The 15628-nt window shown below is 50.4% G+C and overlaps 8 protein-coding genes across 8 annotated transcripts in view; 2 read left to right on the forward strand and 6 right to left on the reverse strand.

The window, feature by feature from the left end:
- Positions 1-86: 86 nt before the first annotated feature.
- BJY04DRAFT_212257 (class I SAM-dependent methyltransferase) lies at positions 87-1044 on the reverse strand (the record flags this gene model as incomplete). Its single annotated transcript, XM_073714529.1, has 3 exons — positions 87-214; positions 283-819; positions 879-1044. 3 exons carry the CDS (start codon positions 1042-1044, stop codon positions 87-89), a joined length of 831 nt encoding a protein of 276 aa, XP_073577023.1.
- Positions 1045-1352: 308 nt separating this feature from the next.
- BJY04DRAFT_225355 (FAD binding domain-containing protein) lies at positions 1353-3451 on the reverse strand (the record flags this gene model as incomplete). Its single annotated transcript, XM_073718194.1, has 2 exons — positions 1353-3179; positions 3254-3451. 2 exons carry the CDS (start codon positions 3449-3451, stop codon positions 1353-1355), a joined length of 2025 nt encoding a protein of 674 aa, XP_073577024.1.
- Positions 3452-3752: 301 nt separating this feature from the next.
- On the reverse strand, positions 3753-6237 carry BJY04DRAFT_29 (cytochrome P450). The gene is made up of 9 exons (XM_073720073.1): positions 5575-6237; positions 5465-5528; positions 5156-5417; positions 4972-5086; positions 4823-4914; positions 4437-4760; positions 4273-4383; positions 4057-4217; positions 3753-3995 (listed from the first exon to the last, which is right to left on the reverse strand). The coding sequence occupies exons 1-9, from the start codon at positions 5852-5854 to the stop codon at positions 3812-3814; spliced, it is 1593 nt and encodes a 530-aa protein (XP_073577025.1). The 5' UTR covers positions 5855-6237; the 3' UTR covers positions 3753-3811.
- A 284-nt stretch (positions 6238-6521) lies between these two features.
- On the forward strand, positions 6522-8208 carry BJY04DRAFT_212260 (uncharacterized protein; the record flags this gene model as incomplete). Its single annotated transcript, XM_073714530.1, has 3 exons — positions 6522-7336; positions 7391-7530; positions 7589-8208. 3 exons carry the CDS (start codon positions 6522-6524, stop codon positions 8206-8208), a joined length of 1575 nt encoding a protein of 524 aa, XP_073577026.1.
- Positions 8209-8343: 135 nt separating this feature from the next.
- Positions 8344-10535, reverse strand: BJY04DRAFT_225356 (cytochrome P450; the record flags this gene model as incomplete). The annotated part of the gene is made up of 9 exons (XM_073718195.1): positions 8344-8653; positions 8709-8783; positions 8838-8998; positions 9050-9160; positions 9217-9441; positions 9595-9794; positions 9845-9938; positions 10003-10212; positions 10263-10535. 9 exons carry the CDS (start codon positions 10533-10535, stop codon positions 8566-8568), a joined length of 1437 nt encoding a protein of 478 aa, XP_073577027.1. The 3' UTR covers positions 8344-8565.
- Positions 10536-10939: 404 nt separating this feature from the next.
- On the reverse strand, positions 10940-12427 carry BJY04DRAFT_175389 (O-methyltransferase-domain-containing protein). The gene is made up of 3 exons (XM_073709317.1): positions 12153-12427; positions 11585-12097; positions 10940-11526 (listed from the first exon to the last, which is right to left on the reverse strand). The coding sequence occupies exons 1-3, from the start codon at positions 12387-12389 to the stop codon at positions 11038-11040; spliced, it is 1239 nt and encodes a 412-aa protein (XP_073577028.1). The 5' UTR covers positions 12390-12427; the 3' UTR covers positions 10940-11037.
- A 992-nt stretch (positions 12428-13419) lies between these two features.
- On the forward strand, positions 13420-14820 carry BJY04DRAFT_67 (FPP/GGPP synthase family protein). Its single transcript, XM_073720829.1, has 2 exons — positions 13420-13567; positions 13625-14820. The coding sequence occupies exons 1-2, from the start codon at positions 13454-13456 to the stop codon at positions 14588-14590; spliced, it is 1080 nt and encodes a 359-aa protein (XP_073577029.1). The 5' UTR covers positions 13420-13453; the 3' UTR covers positions 14591-14820.
- Positions 14518-15628, reverse strand: part of BJY04DRAFT_61 (phosphoglycerate dehydrogenase) — a 1238-nt gene continuing 127 nt past the window's right edge. Inside the window, exon 2 of the mRNA XM_073720724.1 lies at positions 14518-15628. This exon is cut by the window's right edge and continues 1 nt beyond it. Coding sequence (XP_073577030.1) covers positions 14602-15537 — 936 coding nt within the window. The 5' untranslated portion in view covers positions 15538-15628 and the 3' untranslated portion in view covers positions 14518-14601.

Raw genomic sequence — 15628 nt, forward strand, 5'->3', positions numbered from 1 at the left:
CCTTAGAATTGAGAATTCAAGTGCGTACCTCTCACTTCCATGGCACCATGTCTAGAAAAACATTTCGTGTCGTAATGGGCGCGACATCACAAGGGACGCTGTGCCCAGACAACGCGCAAACGGTGATATGCGCCTCTCTCGCGCAACTCACGGGCCAGGAGAGGAATAAATTTCTCAACCTGGGTGCTATCAGTTTCAGATTCCTCGTTATGACCTATGTTGGATGTAAGCTGTCTAGCCACTGAACAGGGAATAAGTCTGGTCCTTGGGCGGTAAGCCTACGGTTGTAGAATAGCAGGAACTGAATCGCAGTAAAGCAAAAGCTTTTCACTGTCTGCTCACGCAAACTTGGGTCCGGGCATTCAGCGCCCAGGCTGACAGGCGCAATCATGGTACCTACACGGATGAACCCGGCCTCCTTGAGCCACAATTCAAGTCCTCCGTTTCGAAAGCTCAAATCTGACCCCATGCACCGCCAGAACATTTGCTGTATAGCTATGAAGCGGCTCATTTGTGGTCCATTCGGTTCCCCAGAGTTGTCCTCAACTTCTACCAGCTGGACCCAGCCCCCCGGCTTAACCAGGTTAAGCAGCGCGAAGACGCATTTTTTACCCTCTGGTAGACCAGGCAGTAGAAATCTCTGGTGCACCAGGTCAAAGGACTGGGTCCACGAATCGGGAAATGGGCCTAGGGAGCTTTGGACGACAAGGCGTATTCCCTTGGCCTTCTCTGGAAATCGGTTCTCGGTGATATCAGTCCCAACCAAATCACAGGTTTCGGGATAAAGCAAGGAGGAAGCGAACTCCTCTAGCCAGAACCCTGGAATACATACTTGAGTCCTCAACGGTTCAGTCGTCCAAGGGGCAGAGGGCTCTTACCGTCTGAAGTGGCCGCGTCGAGGATTCTGAGGTCTTTGCGTGTGATGTCCATTGGGGCCAGCACGAGTCGGCCCATCCCTAATTTGACAATAGCATGCTGTCCAGCAAGCCGTCTATTCTCCACAGTCTCATCAAACTCATACACAAACCCCTCGTCAGATACCATACTTCAGAACGCGTCCGTTTGGACTAATGTACTTGCACTAAAGGCAGAAGAACAGGAGAGCCCGGTGTGGGTGATTCATTTTAACCTCCTACTGACGACTTCATGATTGCAGGGTTATGACGATAGCTTCTGCAGATTGCAACCTGTACAGAACCGGCTGGTCTAGATTCTAGGAGACCACAGAGGCGGAAAACATATTCGACAAGCGGATGAACACCCAGGGAACAACGTCATGACCTCGGGACTCATTTCATAGTGATATCAACTATGAGTACCATGGTGAGAAAACTTCGCTATTCCTAGTCGTCCTAAATGACTCTAACAACGCGTTCAACAAAAGTCAAGAGACTATCTGCACCAAGTAAATCATCCAATGGGACCACCATACTGATGACACCATCCGGCCGGACCAACACGACTTTGCCCTCACTCACAACCAGTCCACTGGGATTGTAGGAGGTAGGCAACGTGAAGAATGTTTTCATCTCAGCCTGACGCTTAACGCATAAGGGGAATTGACCCCACTCACACTCCTCTACCTTGATTGATTTGTCTTTCGACTCGGGGTCGTCGAGGCAGTCGGGGAATATCAAAGAAGCAGATATAATATCAGTGGGAAATGAGGGGATGAACTTCTGGTAAAGCAATCGTATTGCTGCTGCGGAACATCCAGCAGAGTCAAGAAGATCGCTACTGGTAAAAAGCAGCACCTTCCAGCGGCCATCCAGAGGCAGCTCGTCGTGTAAATCCCGGGAGAGCCCGTCTGCAAATCGCTGAAGAGGCATAGGCTTCACACGGTATCCGGACCGAAACAATGCCTGTTCAGCTTCCCTCTCGCCCTTGTTCTTGGTACTCGATACTGACAAAAAGCCGTCCTGATACCGAATCCCGTATCCCGTGATAAAGCCGGAGAGAGACAGCAAGAGCTCTGCCCGTCTGTCCAAGTAGTTGTTTGCGTATTTTGAACTTTCCGGTCCCCATTCAAACTCATACCAGCGCTCATCGATATCCAGGAGTTGCTGGGCCACGGCGCGACGCTCGTTGGCATAGCTGCTCAAAAGAGCCCGCGGGTTAGCAGTGACCCCAAGGAGGACGTGGGACAGCTTCCAGGCCAGATTGTACGAGTCCGCCATGCTCACATTCATACCCTGCCCGAGCTTGGGGCTATGAAGATGGCATGCGTCCCCCACCAGAAACACTCTAGGAAGACCTGCGTGATCTCGACGAGTAAATTCAGTCGCAATACGGCGCCCGACAGAATATGCACTGCACCATTCTATTCTGGTTTTGGACTTCGGACGCATGTAATATGGATGAAAAACATCAGCGATCTTTTGCAAGATGTCCGCCTGGCCAAATCGGCTTTGCTGGGCTTGCTTCCCCCGGGCAATATATTTCTTCTCCTCTCCAAATTGGTTCATGTCAACGTAGAACCGGTTTAACCACTCCCCTTCATTGTTTTGCTCTCGGGGAAGGTGCATCAATCGACCTTTGGCGCTGTGCACATGTCCATGGCGCCGAATGTCCGGGTAGTCGGTATCTGCGGCAAAGTCGATCACCCCCCAGGTGTGATCGCGCGGGCCTCCCAACATGGAAATTCCTGTAGACGCGCGGACTGTCGAGCTAGCACCGTCTGCACCGACCAGATACTTGCAGCGGGCCAAGCGTATCCTCCCGGAACGGTCTTGAACCTTTACAACCACAGGACCAGTACCAGCTTCACCGTCCAAGATATGAACGTCAATCACCTTACTACCGCGTTCGAGTGTGCCAGGTGCGTAGCGAGCCAACTCCTCCTCTAGGATCCGCTCAATTTGCCCCTGTGGGCATGCAGCCATAGGTGGCACCCGGGCGCCTGGCACTGTCGGATATTTCTGCGGTTTCGTCACCCGTTGAATCTTGCTGGACCCTGGAAGTAGGGTCCAAACGACGCCCTCGGTAATCTGATGCCCGACCTTTAGTACTTGCTCGTAGAGGCCCAACTCTTTGAACATTTCCAAAGACCGACTACTTAGCCCATCAGCGTGTCCCACCGGCACTGGGGCTTCCCGAGGCTCCACGCAGAGCATCGACCCTTTTTTCCGAAGACCATGTCGGGCGAGTAAAAGGGAGAGAACCAAGCCTGCTGGACCGGCCTAACAAATAAAAATTCCGTCAGCCCCTGGCGGCTTTTTCGTAAGGAAAATGTAGCTTTGGCAATAGTCCTTACCCCGACGACGATCACGTCGTAACTATCCTCCAGTTGGTCACAGGATGTAGGCTGCTGAGCCGCTCGGTTTTGAGGATGCAACAGGCCCTCTTGGGCATCAGGGGTACATTGGGGTATCCCTGCAGCTAAACCCCGTTGATAAAGCCGATTAATGGCCTCATCCGCTTCAACAGTAGGATACACGTCTAGATGCACCATGTTTTCTCCGAATCGATCTCTCTGGAAGGAGGTGATGGAGATAGGCCGTGGATGCCGTGTTTCGGGCAGTAAGCTCGCTGTTTCTATTTACGAGGCGCCGGCAAACAGCAGCCCAATTCACGTGAATCTCGTATCAAGACGACGGAAGAATTGATGTAACGACTTGCATGACGCCTCGACCTTCTTATGGACTTTCTAGATACGACATATTCCGTTACATCACGGCCCTTGAGTCCATGACGCTCCGGCCGTCGTCCACCGTTGGGCTAGAATTATGAATGAACTACCATAGCACACGGAGTTTAAATCCGGAAGGAATGTTTTTCATTTGATTGTTCACCAGATACAACACGATAGCTGTCACTCGTTCCTTTCCTCCTCATCCTTCCATCGATCTCTCAGTATCTTAACCTTGACCTGCGACTTTGTTCTTGCAGCGAATCGATCAAATGATTCGATGCATGATTTGTCGGTCTCCACTAGCTCCATTTCAAAGCGAGAAAACATGTATGCAATGCTCGCGTACATTTCCAGATATGCCAGGCTAAGTATGCAATGTTAGCCAATTGAGTCTATAAAAGAATGACAAAGATATGGAGGCGCACTTAATTCCAATGCAAGAACGTGGCCCCTTGCTGAATGCGACATTCCACTTCTCTAACTCCTGCCCCTTTCGCCCCAGCCATCTCTCGGGTATAAACTCATCGGGCTTGGGAAATATATTGGCGCTCATCTGAACAGTCCGATGAGAGAAAAAGATGACGGTCTTGTTACGACCAGCCTGTCAGCATGACCAGCAATAGAGGTTCAGAATTACTTACTCCTCCCGGTATAAAGGTGTTTCCGACCCGAAGCCCCTGCTTTGGAACTAGACGAGGTAGCCCTCCAGGAGCAGCGACACTGATACGCAGAGCTTCCTTAATGATTGCAGTCTATGCAAATCAGCGTAAAGCTCTGACTAGGATCAATGAGCTGTTACACTCACCACATATGGCAGACGCTCAATCTTCCTAAGGTCTATGCATGTGCGGATAAACGGCGCAGCATCCTCAAGTTCTTGGCCAAGCTTGTCTCTGACATCCTTCGAACTCAGTATATAGTAAGTTGCAAAGGCAAGCGTATAGCTTGTTGTATCCATCCCGGCTATGACATAATTTAGACTGTCATTTACCACAATCTCGGGATCAGGCCCTGATTGTCCGGTATCCCATTTGTTGTTTATGATAAGATCATAGAAAGTCTGATGCTTCTTGAACGGCTGCCCAAGGGCACGTCGATCCCGGGACTCTTCGTACCAGTCCATGAATTTCTGTTCCACGACAAGTTAGCTAAAGCAAAAGACGCGTCTTCTCCACCGGGTGGGTTATTTACCGCTCGATACCCTAGGAATCCGGGTAGAAACTGGTTAACTAGAGCCGTGGGAGACGCAGCGATGAGCTTATTGATGATGGGAAAATACTGCTCTGCGATTATGTTAGTCTCTCTCCCGAAAAGGATATCTTCGACGACATCGGGCATACTTGGCCAAGTAATGGCACTAAACCTGTCCACGCTCTGCAGCAGATCGTGGTATTTATCGGGATTGTCGGCCAGGTTGAGGGATTTCCCAAACATCAGTTCGCAGACCATATCAGCCTATTGCGGTGACATGAAGAGTGATCAGCCAGTGCTCCTAAGGAAAGACGACCGTAGCGCACTACTCACGGATATGGACCGGTATACTCGCTGGATGGTCACTGAGTGGCCTTCCTGTGCTCGCCTTGACATGCAGTCGGCTGCTCTTCGGACCTCCGCAACCATAATGTCCCCCAATGTATCCGTCATCCTAGTCGAAAATAATGGACCAACGACATTCTTGTAGGCTCTGTGTTGAACGGGGTCGGTCATTGTGAGCCCTGCTCCATCGAGACCGAGGCGGTCGTAGAAGTCTGGATCCTTGAAGTATTCGGTGCCAGAACAGTAAATGCTATCACAAGTTAGAAACGGCACTTGGATTGAAAGGCAAGCCTGTACTTATGATATACATCCTCGTCCGCTATGTGTACATGATTGACACCAATCCGAATCACGGAGGAATCTATCCCACTCAGCTAGAGGCGCATTTGGCAGAATCTCCAACAAACCGTATTTTTTGTGCATCCGTGGCCAATGGCTAGAGTAGGTGCCATCGTGGATAACATTATAATAGAAGTCATACCACCCACTTATAGCGGCGAGCATGGGGCCAGGGATGTTACTGAGCGGATGAAAGTAAAGGCGAGCAATGCTTTTGACGCCAGTATATACAGCGCATGAAAGGAAGAGGAACAGAACAATTGATCTGGTCTGCGCATGCTCAACACTGCTTGAGACAACTTCTCTCAAATCGATCGCTGTGTGATATGCTTCTTTGACAAGCGGCATCTTTGGTTCGGTGCAGTGAGATACTCGTGTATTGGAAAGATAATCAGTACAGAGTAATGCATGGGGCCAGCCAACTATACACCTTTCTATTTATTGTAGAAATTTACCTTTCCGTCTCCGTCCGTGGCCCGCATGATGGCTGTATCTGTTCCATGGTTTGTCTGGCTCTAGAAATCTAGGGGCCCATGTCTTTCTCCAGACATGGAACAACCTCACCAAAGCGGATACACACGCAATTGACTACATGCCGTTCTCCTGTCTGTAATTGTCAATCACGCAACCATTCGTTATACACGTCAGAAAGTTATCTACGTTGTGGCGTTGACGAGAATTGAGCCATAAATGAAGCCGTGAGCTCATGTGACGTCAGTGAATGTATTTCCAGGCTATCCTAGGCAGAATACCTCATAGAGTAAGGGCAGCAGCCATCAGTACGTGGCTGGCTCGCTGTTTAAAGCCCGTACTATGGCACAATGGGAAGCAATAGCCGTATGTGGGTACATGGAGGCAATTCCACTTGCTATCTGTTGGGCTTCTATATCTATCTTCCTCTACTGGGCTCAACAGTTATATGATCCTATTTCGGTTGCACGTGGTATCGCAATCAACTGACAACAAACCGCTGAGAGAGATTCTCACAACACGCCACAAAGAAACACCCTGCACAATGGCATCCCTATACACTGTTCTTCCGTTTGATGCGACGAGCACGTGCCAGAGACGCAAGCATTACCCACTGTTCCTGTCTGATGTTGCTCGCGACTGCTCTGATGCTGTTGAATCATTGTCCCAATTCGCTGATCTCATGTCAGGCAGAGGAGATATAGAGAATAGTCCTGTGGGCTACAGAGCATACGATGCACATGTGGGAGAGACTGCTTGTCATATTCGTGCTGGAATGTTGATGGAATTGTACGGTGTCTACCAGCAGTCAGCGAACGAAAAATTATATCTCACCAAGTACATTGCATGCCTGCAACAAACCCAAGAGAACGCGCAGAACTTATGCTTTCAGCTCACTTCCAATAACGCCTGTCCCACCAAATTCGGCCTCGGATCTAAATTGGAAGGAACAGACACTTTCGTTGCGGCTTTAGGGTGGATTGAACCGGAGCTGAAGGCCTCTCATGGCGTGGAAACGGAAACCACCTCCAAGTCCGCATTTCCTGAATGGAACCCGGGCAACCCACGCCTCGCGGTTCGCTATTTGATTGCCCTCTTTGTGCTAGCAAAATACACGGAGCATTCAAAGTGCTCTAAGACGAACCACACCATTGTCCGCCTGCAGCCCAAGAAGGCTGCGTCATACGCTTCGGAACTGATCGCCTCGTCATGGAACCAGGGGAACAATCTGTACAAGGGCTCTGGCTGCAATCGAATCGAGGTTCGCTATAAGTCATTGCAGAAGTGGGTTTCTGGTCTCTGCTGTTCCTGGGTTCAAGTCTGGGCCGCAAAGCTCTCTTTTTCCAGTGCGACGCAGACGTAAGGGCCAAGTTCTTCTGCATAACTTGAGTCAATACTGATAGAACGCCATAGATTGGTTTCCCACTGTATCAAGAGCTCCCCAAAGGGCCTTCAAGTGGTAGCCGCTTACGTTGGATTTCTGGCGTGTCGTCGTGTTTGGGCTGGAAACCGCTGGCCTCTACTCTTGGTGGATCGTTATTTCTGTTCTCAAGGTCCGTCAGCTTACTTTCGTCTCCCCTGCGACTGGCCCTTGCCTAACCGCAGCTGTAGGTTATCATCTCAACCTGTTTAGAGCAACGCTCGAGCCGGCAGTAGAGCCGCCATCCGCATCAGACCATCATATAGTATCGACGCTGTCGTGGAATTTGACACAAGTGCGGCCCGAAGATATAGACGACCCCTCCGCGTCGCAAGGCCCAATAATCTGCATCCTGGGTAACAGCATTGCCGGTTCACACGAGGAATATTTGGCGAGAACTCTGGACGGATCTCCAGAGTGCTGCGTCGGTTCCTGTGTTCGACCACACAGGGATAACCAATGCGCCGCCAACGTCGAGCACCGACAGCACTTTATAGGAACGGACCATGACCGCCTCTCTCAGGCCTTGTTGGCCGAGCATCGTGCCTACCCTTTTCCATTTAAAGAAGGGGCGATGGAGGAGGATGAAGTAAATGAGCTCTTGGATAGCATCCGTCAGTTTTTGCCCAACGATCCGCTGGACCAATACTTTCTCAAATCGCGGTCGGAGGTAAATGATGTTGGTGCTGGTAGAGACAACATGAGCACGTTTCGCTGGGAGCATATACTTGCGGAAAGTCCGCGACGGCTTGGGCGTTTACTCCATGAGGCCACCATAGCAAGACGCTTTAGTGGGTTCTCACTGTCCTGATTTGCTCATCCAATCTTCCGGTCTCACGTTGAGGTTGGGTTAGTCTGGCTCAGGTTCGCACTGGCACATCTTCATTGCTGTCGTGGTCTGCGACATAGTGAATTGCAATTATCAAGGATTCCACTGATTCTAGTAATTTTGTTCTACTTGAATTCCACGAAGAAGAATTGATTGAATGTCCGCGCATCTGAACTCCATCCTTGCAACAATAGCCAGCCACAGCTCCATTGCAAGACCCCCGTAATGAAGAGAGCTAAGAAAACATCCCCTTGCTTATTATGGCGGTGATCTGACGTAGCATAATAAAACCATACCTAGGTACCATCTTTCTGATCCGGTGACGGAAGGTAGGATGGCTCATAATGCCATAGCTCTCATAGTCGCTTTCACATGCGGGCCTTGGTAGACTGGTATGAATCTATCTATCCACACAAGGCTTTCTGGGCTTTGGAGCGTCAGCAGTCACACCCCCTGCAGTACAATAAGCGGTCGGTACATACCTTGAAGCATTGATTTCGATTTCGAATTTACGAAAGACGTGGGCGAAACATGTATAGAGCTCTGCCCACGCTAGACTTAGCACTGGTTAGTAATGGTGCAGCCTGCGAAGCCCAGGTAGAGGTCCCTACTTGATTCCTAGACAGCTCCGAGGTCCCTTCGAGAAACTAACAAGCCATCTGTCAAGATCTTTGGCCTTGTCCCCGAGCCAGCGTTCAGGTCTAAATTCACCGGGTCGCTCAAAGATTGTTTCATTCTGGAGTACAAAGTGGGTACTCATCCCGACCACCGCCTGGGAAATGTTAAAGCTGATCAGTCAACTATCAGGGATAGGGGGGCATACATTAGCGGGCACATATCGACCTCCTATAAGTGCTCCCGGCGATTGCACGACTCTCGGGAGAGGTGACACCACCCCCTGGTTCATGCGAAGTGATTCCTTGATAACCGCTGTCTGTAGTGGCTATTAGTACATTTTATGATTTAATTGAGTCGTGTTGGTCTGCTTACCAGGTATGGTAGTCGCTCTAACTCCGATAGTGACAGTCTCTGGCCGACCTCGGGCCAGGCGTGCTTGAGCTCCTCTTTGAGTGCAGCATATATCTTCTGGCATTTCAAAATATGGAAAAATCCCCGCATCAGTGTCGTCCCGGTGGTATCGGTGCCTGCGAAGAGCAAAACTTGACACTCATCCCGGATGGCTTTCTCTATCAGTGGAGAGCCATTACAGTCGGGCTGTAGAAACTGATGAATAACTGTCCTGTAGGAGGGCTCGCATGAATTCTGGATATCCGCCCGTGCTTGGTCGATCCTCCTTCCGATGAACTAATGAGTTTATTAGTTTACACGGCCATAATGGTTCTCTGGGAGGGAGATATAAATGATTACATTCTGGAGTTCCATGAGTCCAGCCATTCGTGGTTCAAATAGTCTCACGAGTGCCTGGGAAGAATACTTGCTAATAGCCCGGTATAGTGACGAATGCTTCAGTCCGGCAAAAGTGTCTTGCGCAAGGTCCATGCCCGAAACCAGAGCTGAACTGCTTTCTGAAGAGTTCAGGAGGTCAATCGGGATACCGAAGCATATATCTAGAGGTAGATTAGTTTGCTTAGCACCAAAGAGGACAGAATAGAAATACCAGCAATGACATCCAGCGACATGCAGCGAAACGCGTAGTATAAGTCAATCTCGCTGTCACTCTGCCGGTTGAATGACCTACACAATTCGTCGACCTGGGATATGTGGATTTAGCTCTCTGTAGTTCCAGATAAGGTCAAACCAGCAATGATAGAGTACCCTTGATTCAATGCGTGAATGGACGTTCTTGATACCATTCTTGGAGAACAGCCAGTTCATCGCACCTTTCCTCTCGTTGGCTTGTTTGTATCTTGTTAAACAGAAAGACGCATTATCTGTAAGGAAGGCGCGGTAGAACAGGCCATCCTTCTCCCATCGTCTGAGAGAGCTATATATTTCAAAGTAGACTGAAGGTGCCGCGTAATGCAACTGCATATAGCTTTTAGATCCCATTTATTAAGAGTTGTTGCGCTTTTTACCTCGTTCGGTCCGATGCGGACAACATCACCGTAAACAGCATGAAGGTCTTCGAGCTTATGTACTAAACAGCCTCTACCGACGAGTTCAACGTATGGTTTGTATAGCGGCGTTGTACGTGCGAGTAACGGGCCTGAATATCCCGCCAAAGGGTGCCAGTACAGGTTGTATACCACACACCAAAGGGCGAGGGCTGGACCGGCCAAAGCTAACAAAAGCAGAAAGGAGGTGGCATCAAGCCGCGAGCTAAGTGCTTCACTCAAAGATTGTAGCATATTGGTTTTAGCAGGAAACAATATAATTGCACTTGAGACTGTTCAAGGCTATCAAGAGTATGCTTGGGCCATTGAAGCCAAACTGGAGTACTTTAGGCTTCTCACATCGGGATGCAATCGGCGAGAACGTATGCTCTCGACTCACATACATCATCACTTTCGACTTAAGGGACGAGTTTGTCAAGGTATAGCACGTCACCAATATTCTTAAGTTCAGGAGTAGCAAAATGCATAGCAAGGGTGCCCAGCATAACCCCGAACTTTACAACAAGGATACCCGAATTCCCTAGGGCGATTCCTTTCAATATGACATACTGATTGCCCCGTGTCCGGCGAACAACTGATACTTGCTCTGTTACAAGTAGCAGGCTAATGGACAGCACAGCTAGGTGGTAGCGTAAATGTCGAATACTTGTCCAAATTTATCATGATTAAATCTTGAATACAAAAACTACGCCTTTCCTTTTCCTTCCTCGAGACTCATCACTGGACCATTTGATTTTCACATATAAACCCATGTCATAAGGCTCATCGTGCTTCCAGCTGGAAGCTGGCATCTTTCAAACTTCATGTTTGGTAAGACATCCTGCACCAGATCCTTGAATTCCTGCAACCGGCGTTCTCTTCCAGCAACCAGGGAGAACATCTGGATGTCACGAACTCTGAGCTTTTGCTCGAGACTTGGCGATATTTCGTTACCGTCAGGAAGAACGATCTCCATTATCATAAGACGATTGCCAGGTCTCAAGGCTTCACTGAGCGCGGAGAGAATACGTCTCATATCCTCATCTGCAAAGTCATGGAATATCATACGATACAGGAAAGCATCCGCTTGTAACGGCTGGGGTTGAAAGAAGTCATGCTGCATAAAGGCGACGTCGGTTCCCGTGGGAGCATTGGCAATTGCTTCACTAGTGTCTTGCACTGTACATTTGATATGAGGAAACCGGTTGGTGATAGCAAGGGCTGTGTGGCCCCGTGAGCCTCCGACCTGTAGTCTCGACGTGTAAGCATCTGAACCAGAACAAGTGTGATCATACGGCACACACATCAACCAGAGATTGAATCTTCGTCCAGTCGAACGCCTGGACGAGGTGATGCAGCGAGGTCTCAGAGGCTATTGTAACCATAGCCATAAGATCATGGAATCCCTGACCCGCTGGCCCTTGCTGTGCAATAATTTCCCACATCGACGGATGATGGTCGCCAGCTCGATATGCAAGAGTCAGCGGGGCAAGCCTCGAGCTTGAACCACTGCCGTCTTGCGTTATCGACTCGGACATATTGGGGAGCGTCTTGAGGGTTGCGTTCAAATTCCATCGCATTGCGCTCGCAGCCTGTGGATGCTTGACGAAGATGGATGAAACGTAATTATGTTTTACCGATCCATCGTGTTCATCCAAGAATCCGCCTAGGATCGCTAAACGAATGAGTCGTCTCAATAGATCCTCGGACGCCCCCGTGTCTTGGGCTAGTTCGACATAGCTTTTTGACCCTTTGACTGGGATCACATATGGAACCCGAAGCTCGATCAGAGCATCAATCACCCCAGATTGTAAGGCCTATTGATTCAATCAGCCACCTTGAGTTTGACCAGGGTTGGAGTTCTCTAGCTACCAAGTCGCAGTACCGCACGAGATTGCCAATAGGCCCAGTAGACAACCTGATGATCTCGTTTGCTGCCGATATGACTGCGTCCCTAGCGGCCGAGCCCTCGGGTGTCATGACAGGGTAGTCTATGGGGCCATCTGAACCTGTCAGACTCGATACCTCGTGTCCTTGCGAGCTTAGTTCTCGCGAAAACACATCAGCATGGGAGGCTAGTTCAGCCGCTAGAGTTTGGATTTGACACATGTTGTCTTTGTGTTCGTCGGCTTCGGAGTAGCGGTTCCTGCAGCTTAAGCATGCAACAAATTCGGTGTGCCCATGTCTTGTTCCCGGATACTTATAACCGGGCCTGTCACCTGTCACACCCTCGGACGGCGCCAGGATTGACAGGGCATATGGATGACGATTGCAGGATCGTACGCATGCATAACATGGAGGCCATTGTGGTCCGCCTGGTTTGGCCTCAAACTTTATGATGGTGCATCGGCAGGGAAACCTTTTCCGAGATGGGCGGAACCATCGGTAACTATCAGAGTCAATTACATTGTTCAAGTCATCGCCCCGCCATGTTACACTCTATCATTCTCTTTATGTCAAGGATGGTAGTGTAGCATCCGCACCCACCCGAATTATATCCCAGACCTGAAGACCATCGGCTATACGGCCAAGAGATTGACACGCATGGATACACGCATATCTGACGTACCCAGCTTTTTAGGTTCGTCCGCCGAGTTTCACCAAATGCGCCGGCGCGTGCAGCCACTGCAACAGCCCTGCTTGATATCTCGGCTGTCCCCTGCCTCTTACAAAATCTCCCGGCGAATGCCTTGGTACCGATCTTCCTCGAGAGGGCGCCTTAGCTATCTTAGACTATCAAACACACAGACTCTTCCCTGAGGGTTTTCTATTGAAAATGTGCTGATTGAAACCAAAAGGACCGACCGGGCAATGGAAAGGTTTATCGGGATGGTCGGACCCTGCAGACGAAGGCCGTCCTACCCTACTCCAGCTCGATGTGTGAGAACATACTCTGGGACCAGATGCTGGGCTCTATTTCTTTCCTTAAGAAACCCCGTTCCTTTGAATCCTCCCATGACCATTAGTCCCCGACCACTATGCAGTAGATTTATGGTAGCACAAGCTGTCCAAGGTCAGGCCAGCTGGGCCCATTATCGCCCCATATGAACCTGCATGACTCATGCGTACTGGGCGTTTTTTTAACCCCTGCCCCAGAACCATGATCATACTCGAGGAAACCTACCACCTAGAAGCCATACTCGAACTTCCTTCTACCATTCTAAACTCCAAACATGGATACCGCTCGACAGAGATTCAGGGAAGTCCGGCACGAGGTCCTTGATCAAGCAGGCCACTACCTGTCCCAGCGCGGCACTCCGGTCAACTTTGTCGAGTCTATCAAAACAGTAGACCAGCCGCGTTGTCACCAAGCTAGATATTTGCTAACACGTCTATTCTACCAGTGCATCCATGAAAATCTGCTCGGAACCCGCATGCATCGGGGACTGACCGTGATCTATTGCGGCAACATTCGTGCCAACGGCTCCCCAACCGACAAACAACTGACCGATCTCTGCCGTCTCGCCTGGCTCCCAGAGATCTTCCAGGCAGCATACACGATCTGGGATGACATTATTGACAACTCAACAACCCGGCGGGGCCAAGTGTGTTGGTTCCGGCGGCCAGGGGTGGGCCTCTCCGCAATCAACGACGCATGTATAATCCGGTCCATGATGTTTGGCCTATTACAGTCATACTTCAGCACGCATCCCCGGTACATCCATCTGGTGGAGCTGTTGCAGGAATGCTCGCTGCGTACAGAACTTGGCCAATTCACCGATGCGTTCTCGGCAGGGAAGCGCGTCGGGGATCCAGAATACGGGCTGCAGGAGGTCTACGAGTACATGGTCTTACACAAATCCACCTACTACAGTGGATATTTTCCGATTATGCTCGCATACGAGTACATGGGCCTGGCCACTGCTGCAAACCGGGCACAGCTTATTGATATTCTGGAGCCACTTGGGATGTACTTTCAGATTCAGAATGATGTGCTGGATGTCTATGGACCCGAGATACATACTGGGAAGCAGGGATCGGATGTGGCGGAGAATAAATGTACGTGGCTGATCACCCGTGCGATGGAGTTGGGGAACGACAAGCAGAGAACGGTGCTAATAGAGAATTATGGTGCCACCGAATCGAGGAAAGCGGAAGCAGTCCTGACGTTGTACGAGCAGTTGAATCTGGAGAGTGTTTATCGGCAATATGAGGAGAGTGAGAACCGGAGATTGTATACCCTCATCGATGGGATTGATGAGAGTCTTGGGGTGAGACGGGAAGTCATTCGCGGCCTGTATAACGGCTTCAAGCGAGAGAGGGAGTATAACGGCCTGGTCAACGCTCCTGAGCTGGAATATGTTTTTTAGGATATATCAATCTAGATGGTGTTCTTGAGCGGCTGGGAAGCTAGGAATCGACGCAGGTTTTCCGCAATCAACTCCGTAGAGCCCTCAGGTCTCCCCCCCGCTGCATGGGGCGATATAATCACGTTCGGTGCCTTCCAAAGCCTGCTTGATTCAGGCAGCGGCTCCGTCTGGAACACATCTAGGGCGGCGCCGGCGATTTCACCCTTCTCCAGGGCATCCACCAATGCATCCTCATCCACCGACACCCCACGTCCAACATTGACCACCCACGCTTGCTTATGGAGTAGCTTGATCCTCTCGGCGTTCAGGGCGTTCTGCGTGGACTCGGAGCCTGGTAAGATCATCACCAAGGCATCAGTCTCGGGAAGCAGTTCGGGAAGTTTATCCTCAGCAAAGACCTCGACACCCTCACGGACACCGGCACTCCGCGCAATGCCCTTGACCTGGGCGCCAAGCATGGTCAGATACGGGGCGAGAGTCTTGGCGATGCTTCCAAAGCCCCAGATAAGCACGCGAGCATTGCGCAGGGTGGTGAAGTCGTTTCGTGGGAAGGATCCGCCGAGATGTTGAGGCCACTTGGATTGAAGCTGGTAGTCGCGCATCTCGAAGAAGCGGCGGGCGCAGGACAGCAGTAGGCCGAGTGCGTGCTCTGCGACCGGGTGGTCATGCAGGCCGACTCCGGTGGTGACTGTGATCTTGGAGGTGTCAAAGCCCGCATTTAGAACGTCGTTGGGTCCGGCAGCGAGAGATTGGATCCATTTGAGGTTCTTCAGGCGTTGGGCAGCGTCTTTGAGGTTGTCGGTCGAGTTGGACCAGGTCACCAGGAGGTCGGCGTCGACGTGCTCCTCGGGGATGGGGGACTTGACATCGTAAGGGTACAGGGCTACAGAGAAGCCCTGAAGGCTCTCGATGTTGAGTGGAACAGAGGTAGGGTATAGAAGCTTCATCTTGATGGGGTGGATGAGCGCAGAAGAAGAAAAGAAGTGAAGAAGTGAAGAAGTGAAGATGTGAAGATGTGAAGATGTGAAGATGTGAAGA

The sequence above is a fragment of the Aspergillus karnatakaensis genome (assembly GCF_047715665.1).
Source record: "Aspergillus karnatakaensis strain CBS 102800 unplaced genomic scaffold BJY04scaffold_1, whole genome shotgun sequence".
NCBI lineage: Eukaryota > Fungi > Ascomycota > Eurotiomycetes > Eurotiales > Aspergillaceae > Aspergillus > Aspergillus karnatakaensis.

Excerpts from the sequence above, each read along its gene's own strand:
- BJY04DRAFT_175389 (XM_073709317.1), bottom strand. The coding sequence starts at position 12,389 with ATGTGTCAAATCCAAACTCTAGCGGCTGAACTAGCCTCCCATGCTGAT. Across the intron at positions 12,098-12,152 it reads TCGTGCGGTACTGCGACTTG|GCCTTACAATCTGGGGTGAT; the intron begins GTAGCTAGAGAA and ends TTGAATCAATAG. Across the intron at positions 11,527-11,584 it reads AGATTCAATCTCTGGTTGAT|GTCGGAGGCTCACGGGGCCA; the intron begins GTGTGTGCCGTA and ends TCGAGACTACAG.
- BJY04DRAFT_67 (XM_073720829.1), top strand. The coding sequence starts at position 13,454 with ATGGATACCGCTCGACAGAGATTCAGGGAAGTCCGGCACGAGGTCCTT. Across the intron at positions 13,568-13,624 it reads TTGTCGAGTCTATCAAAACA|TGCATCCATGAAAATCTGCT; the intron begins GTAGACCAGCCG and ends CTATTCTACCAG.
- BJY04DRAFT_29 (XM_073720073.1), bottom strand. The coding sequence starts at position 5,854 with ATGCCGCTTGTCAAAGAAGCATATCACACAGCGATCGATTTGAGAGAA. Across the intron at positions 5,418-5,464 it reads GACGAGGATGTATATCATAA|CATTTACTGTTCTGGCACCG; the intron begins GTACAGGCTTGC and ends AACTTGTGATAG. Across the intron at positions 5,087-5,155 it reads GAGTATACCGGTCCATATCC|GCTGATATGGTCTGCGAACT; the intron begins GTGAGTAGTGCG and ends TCACCGCAATAG.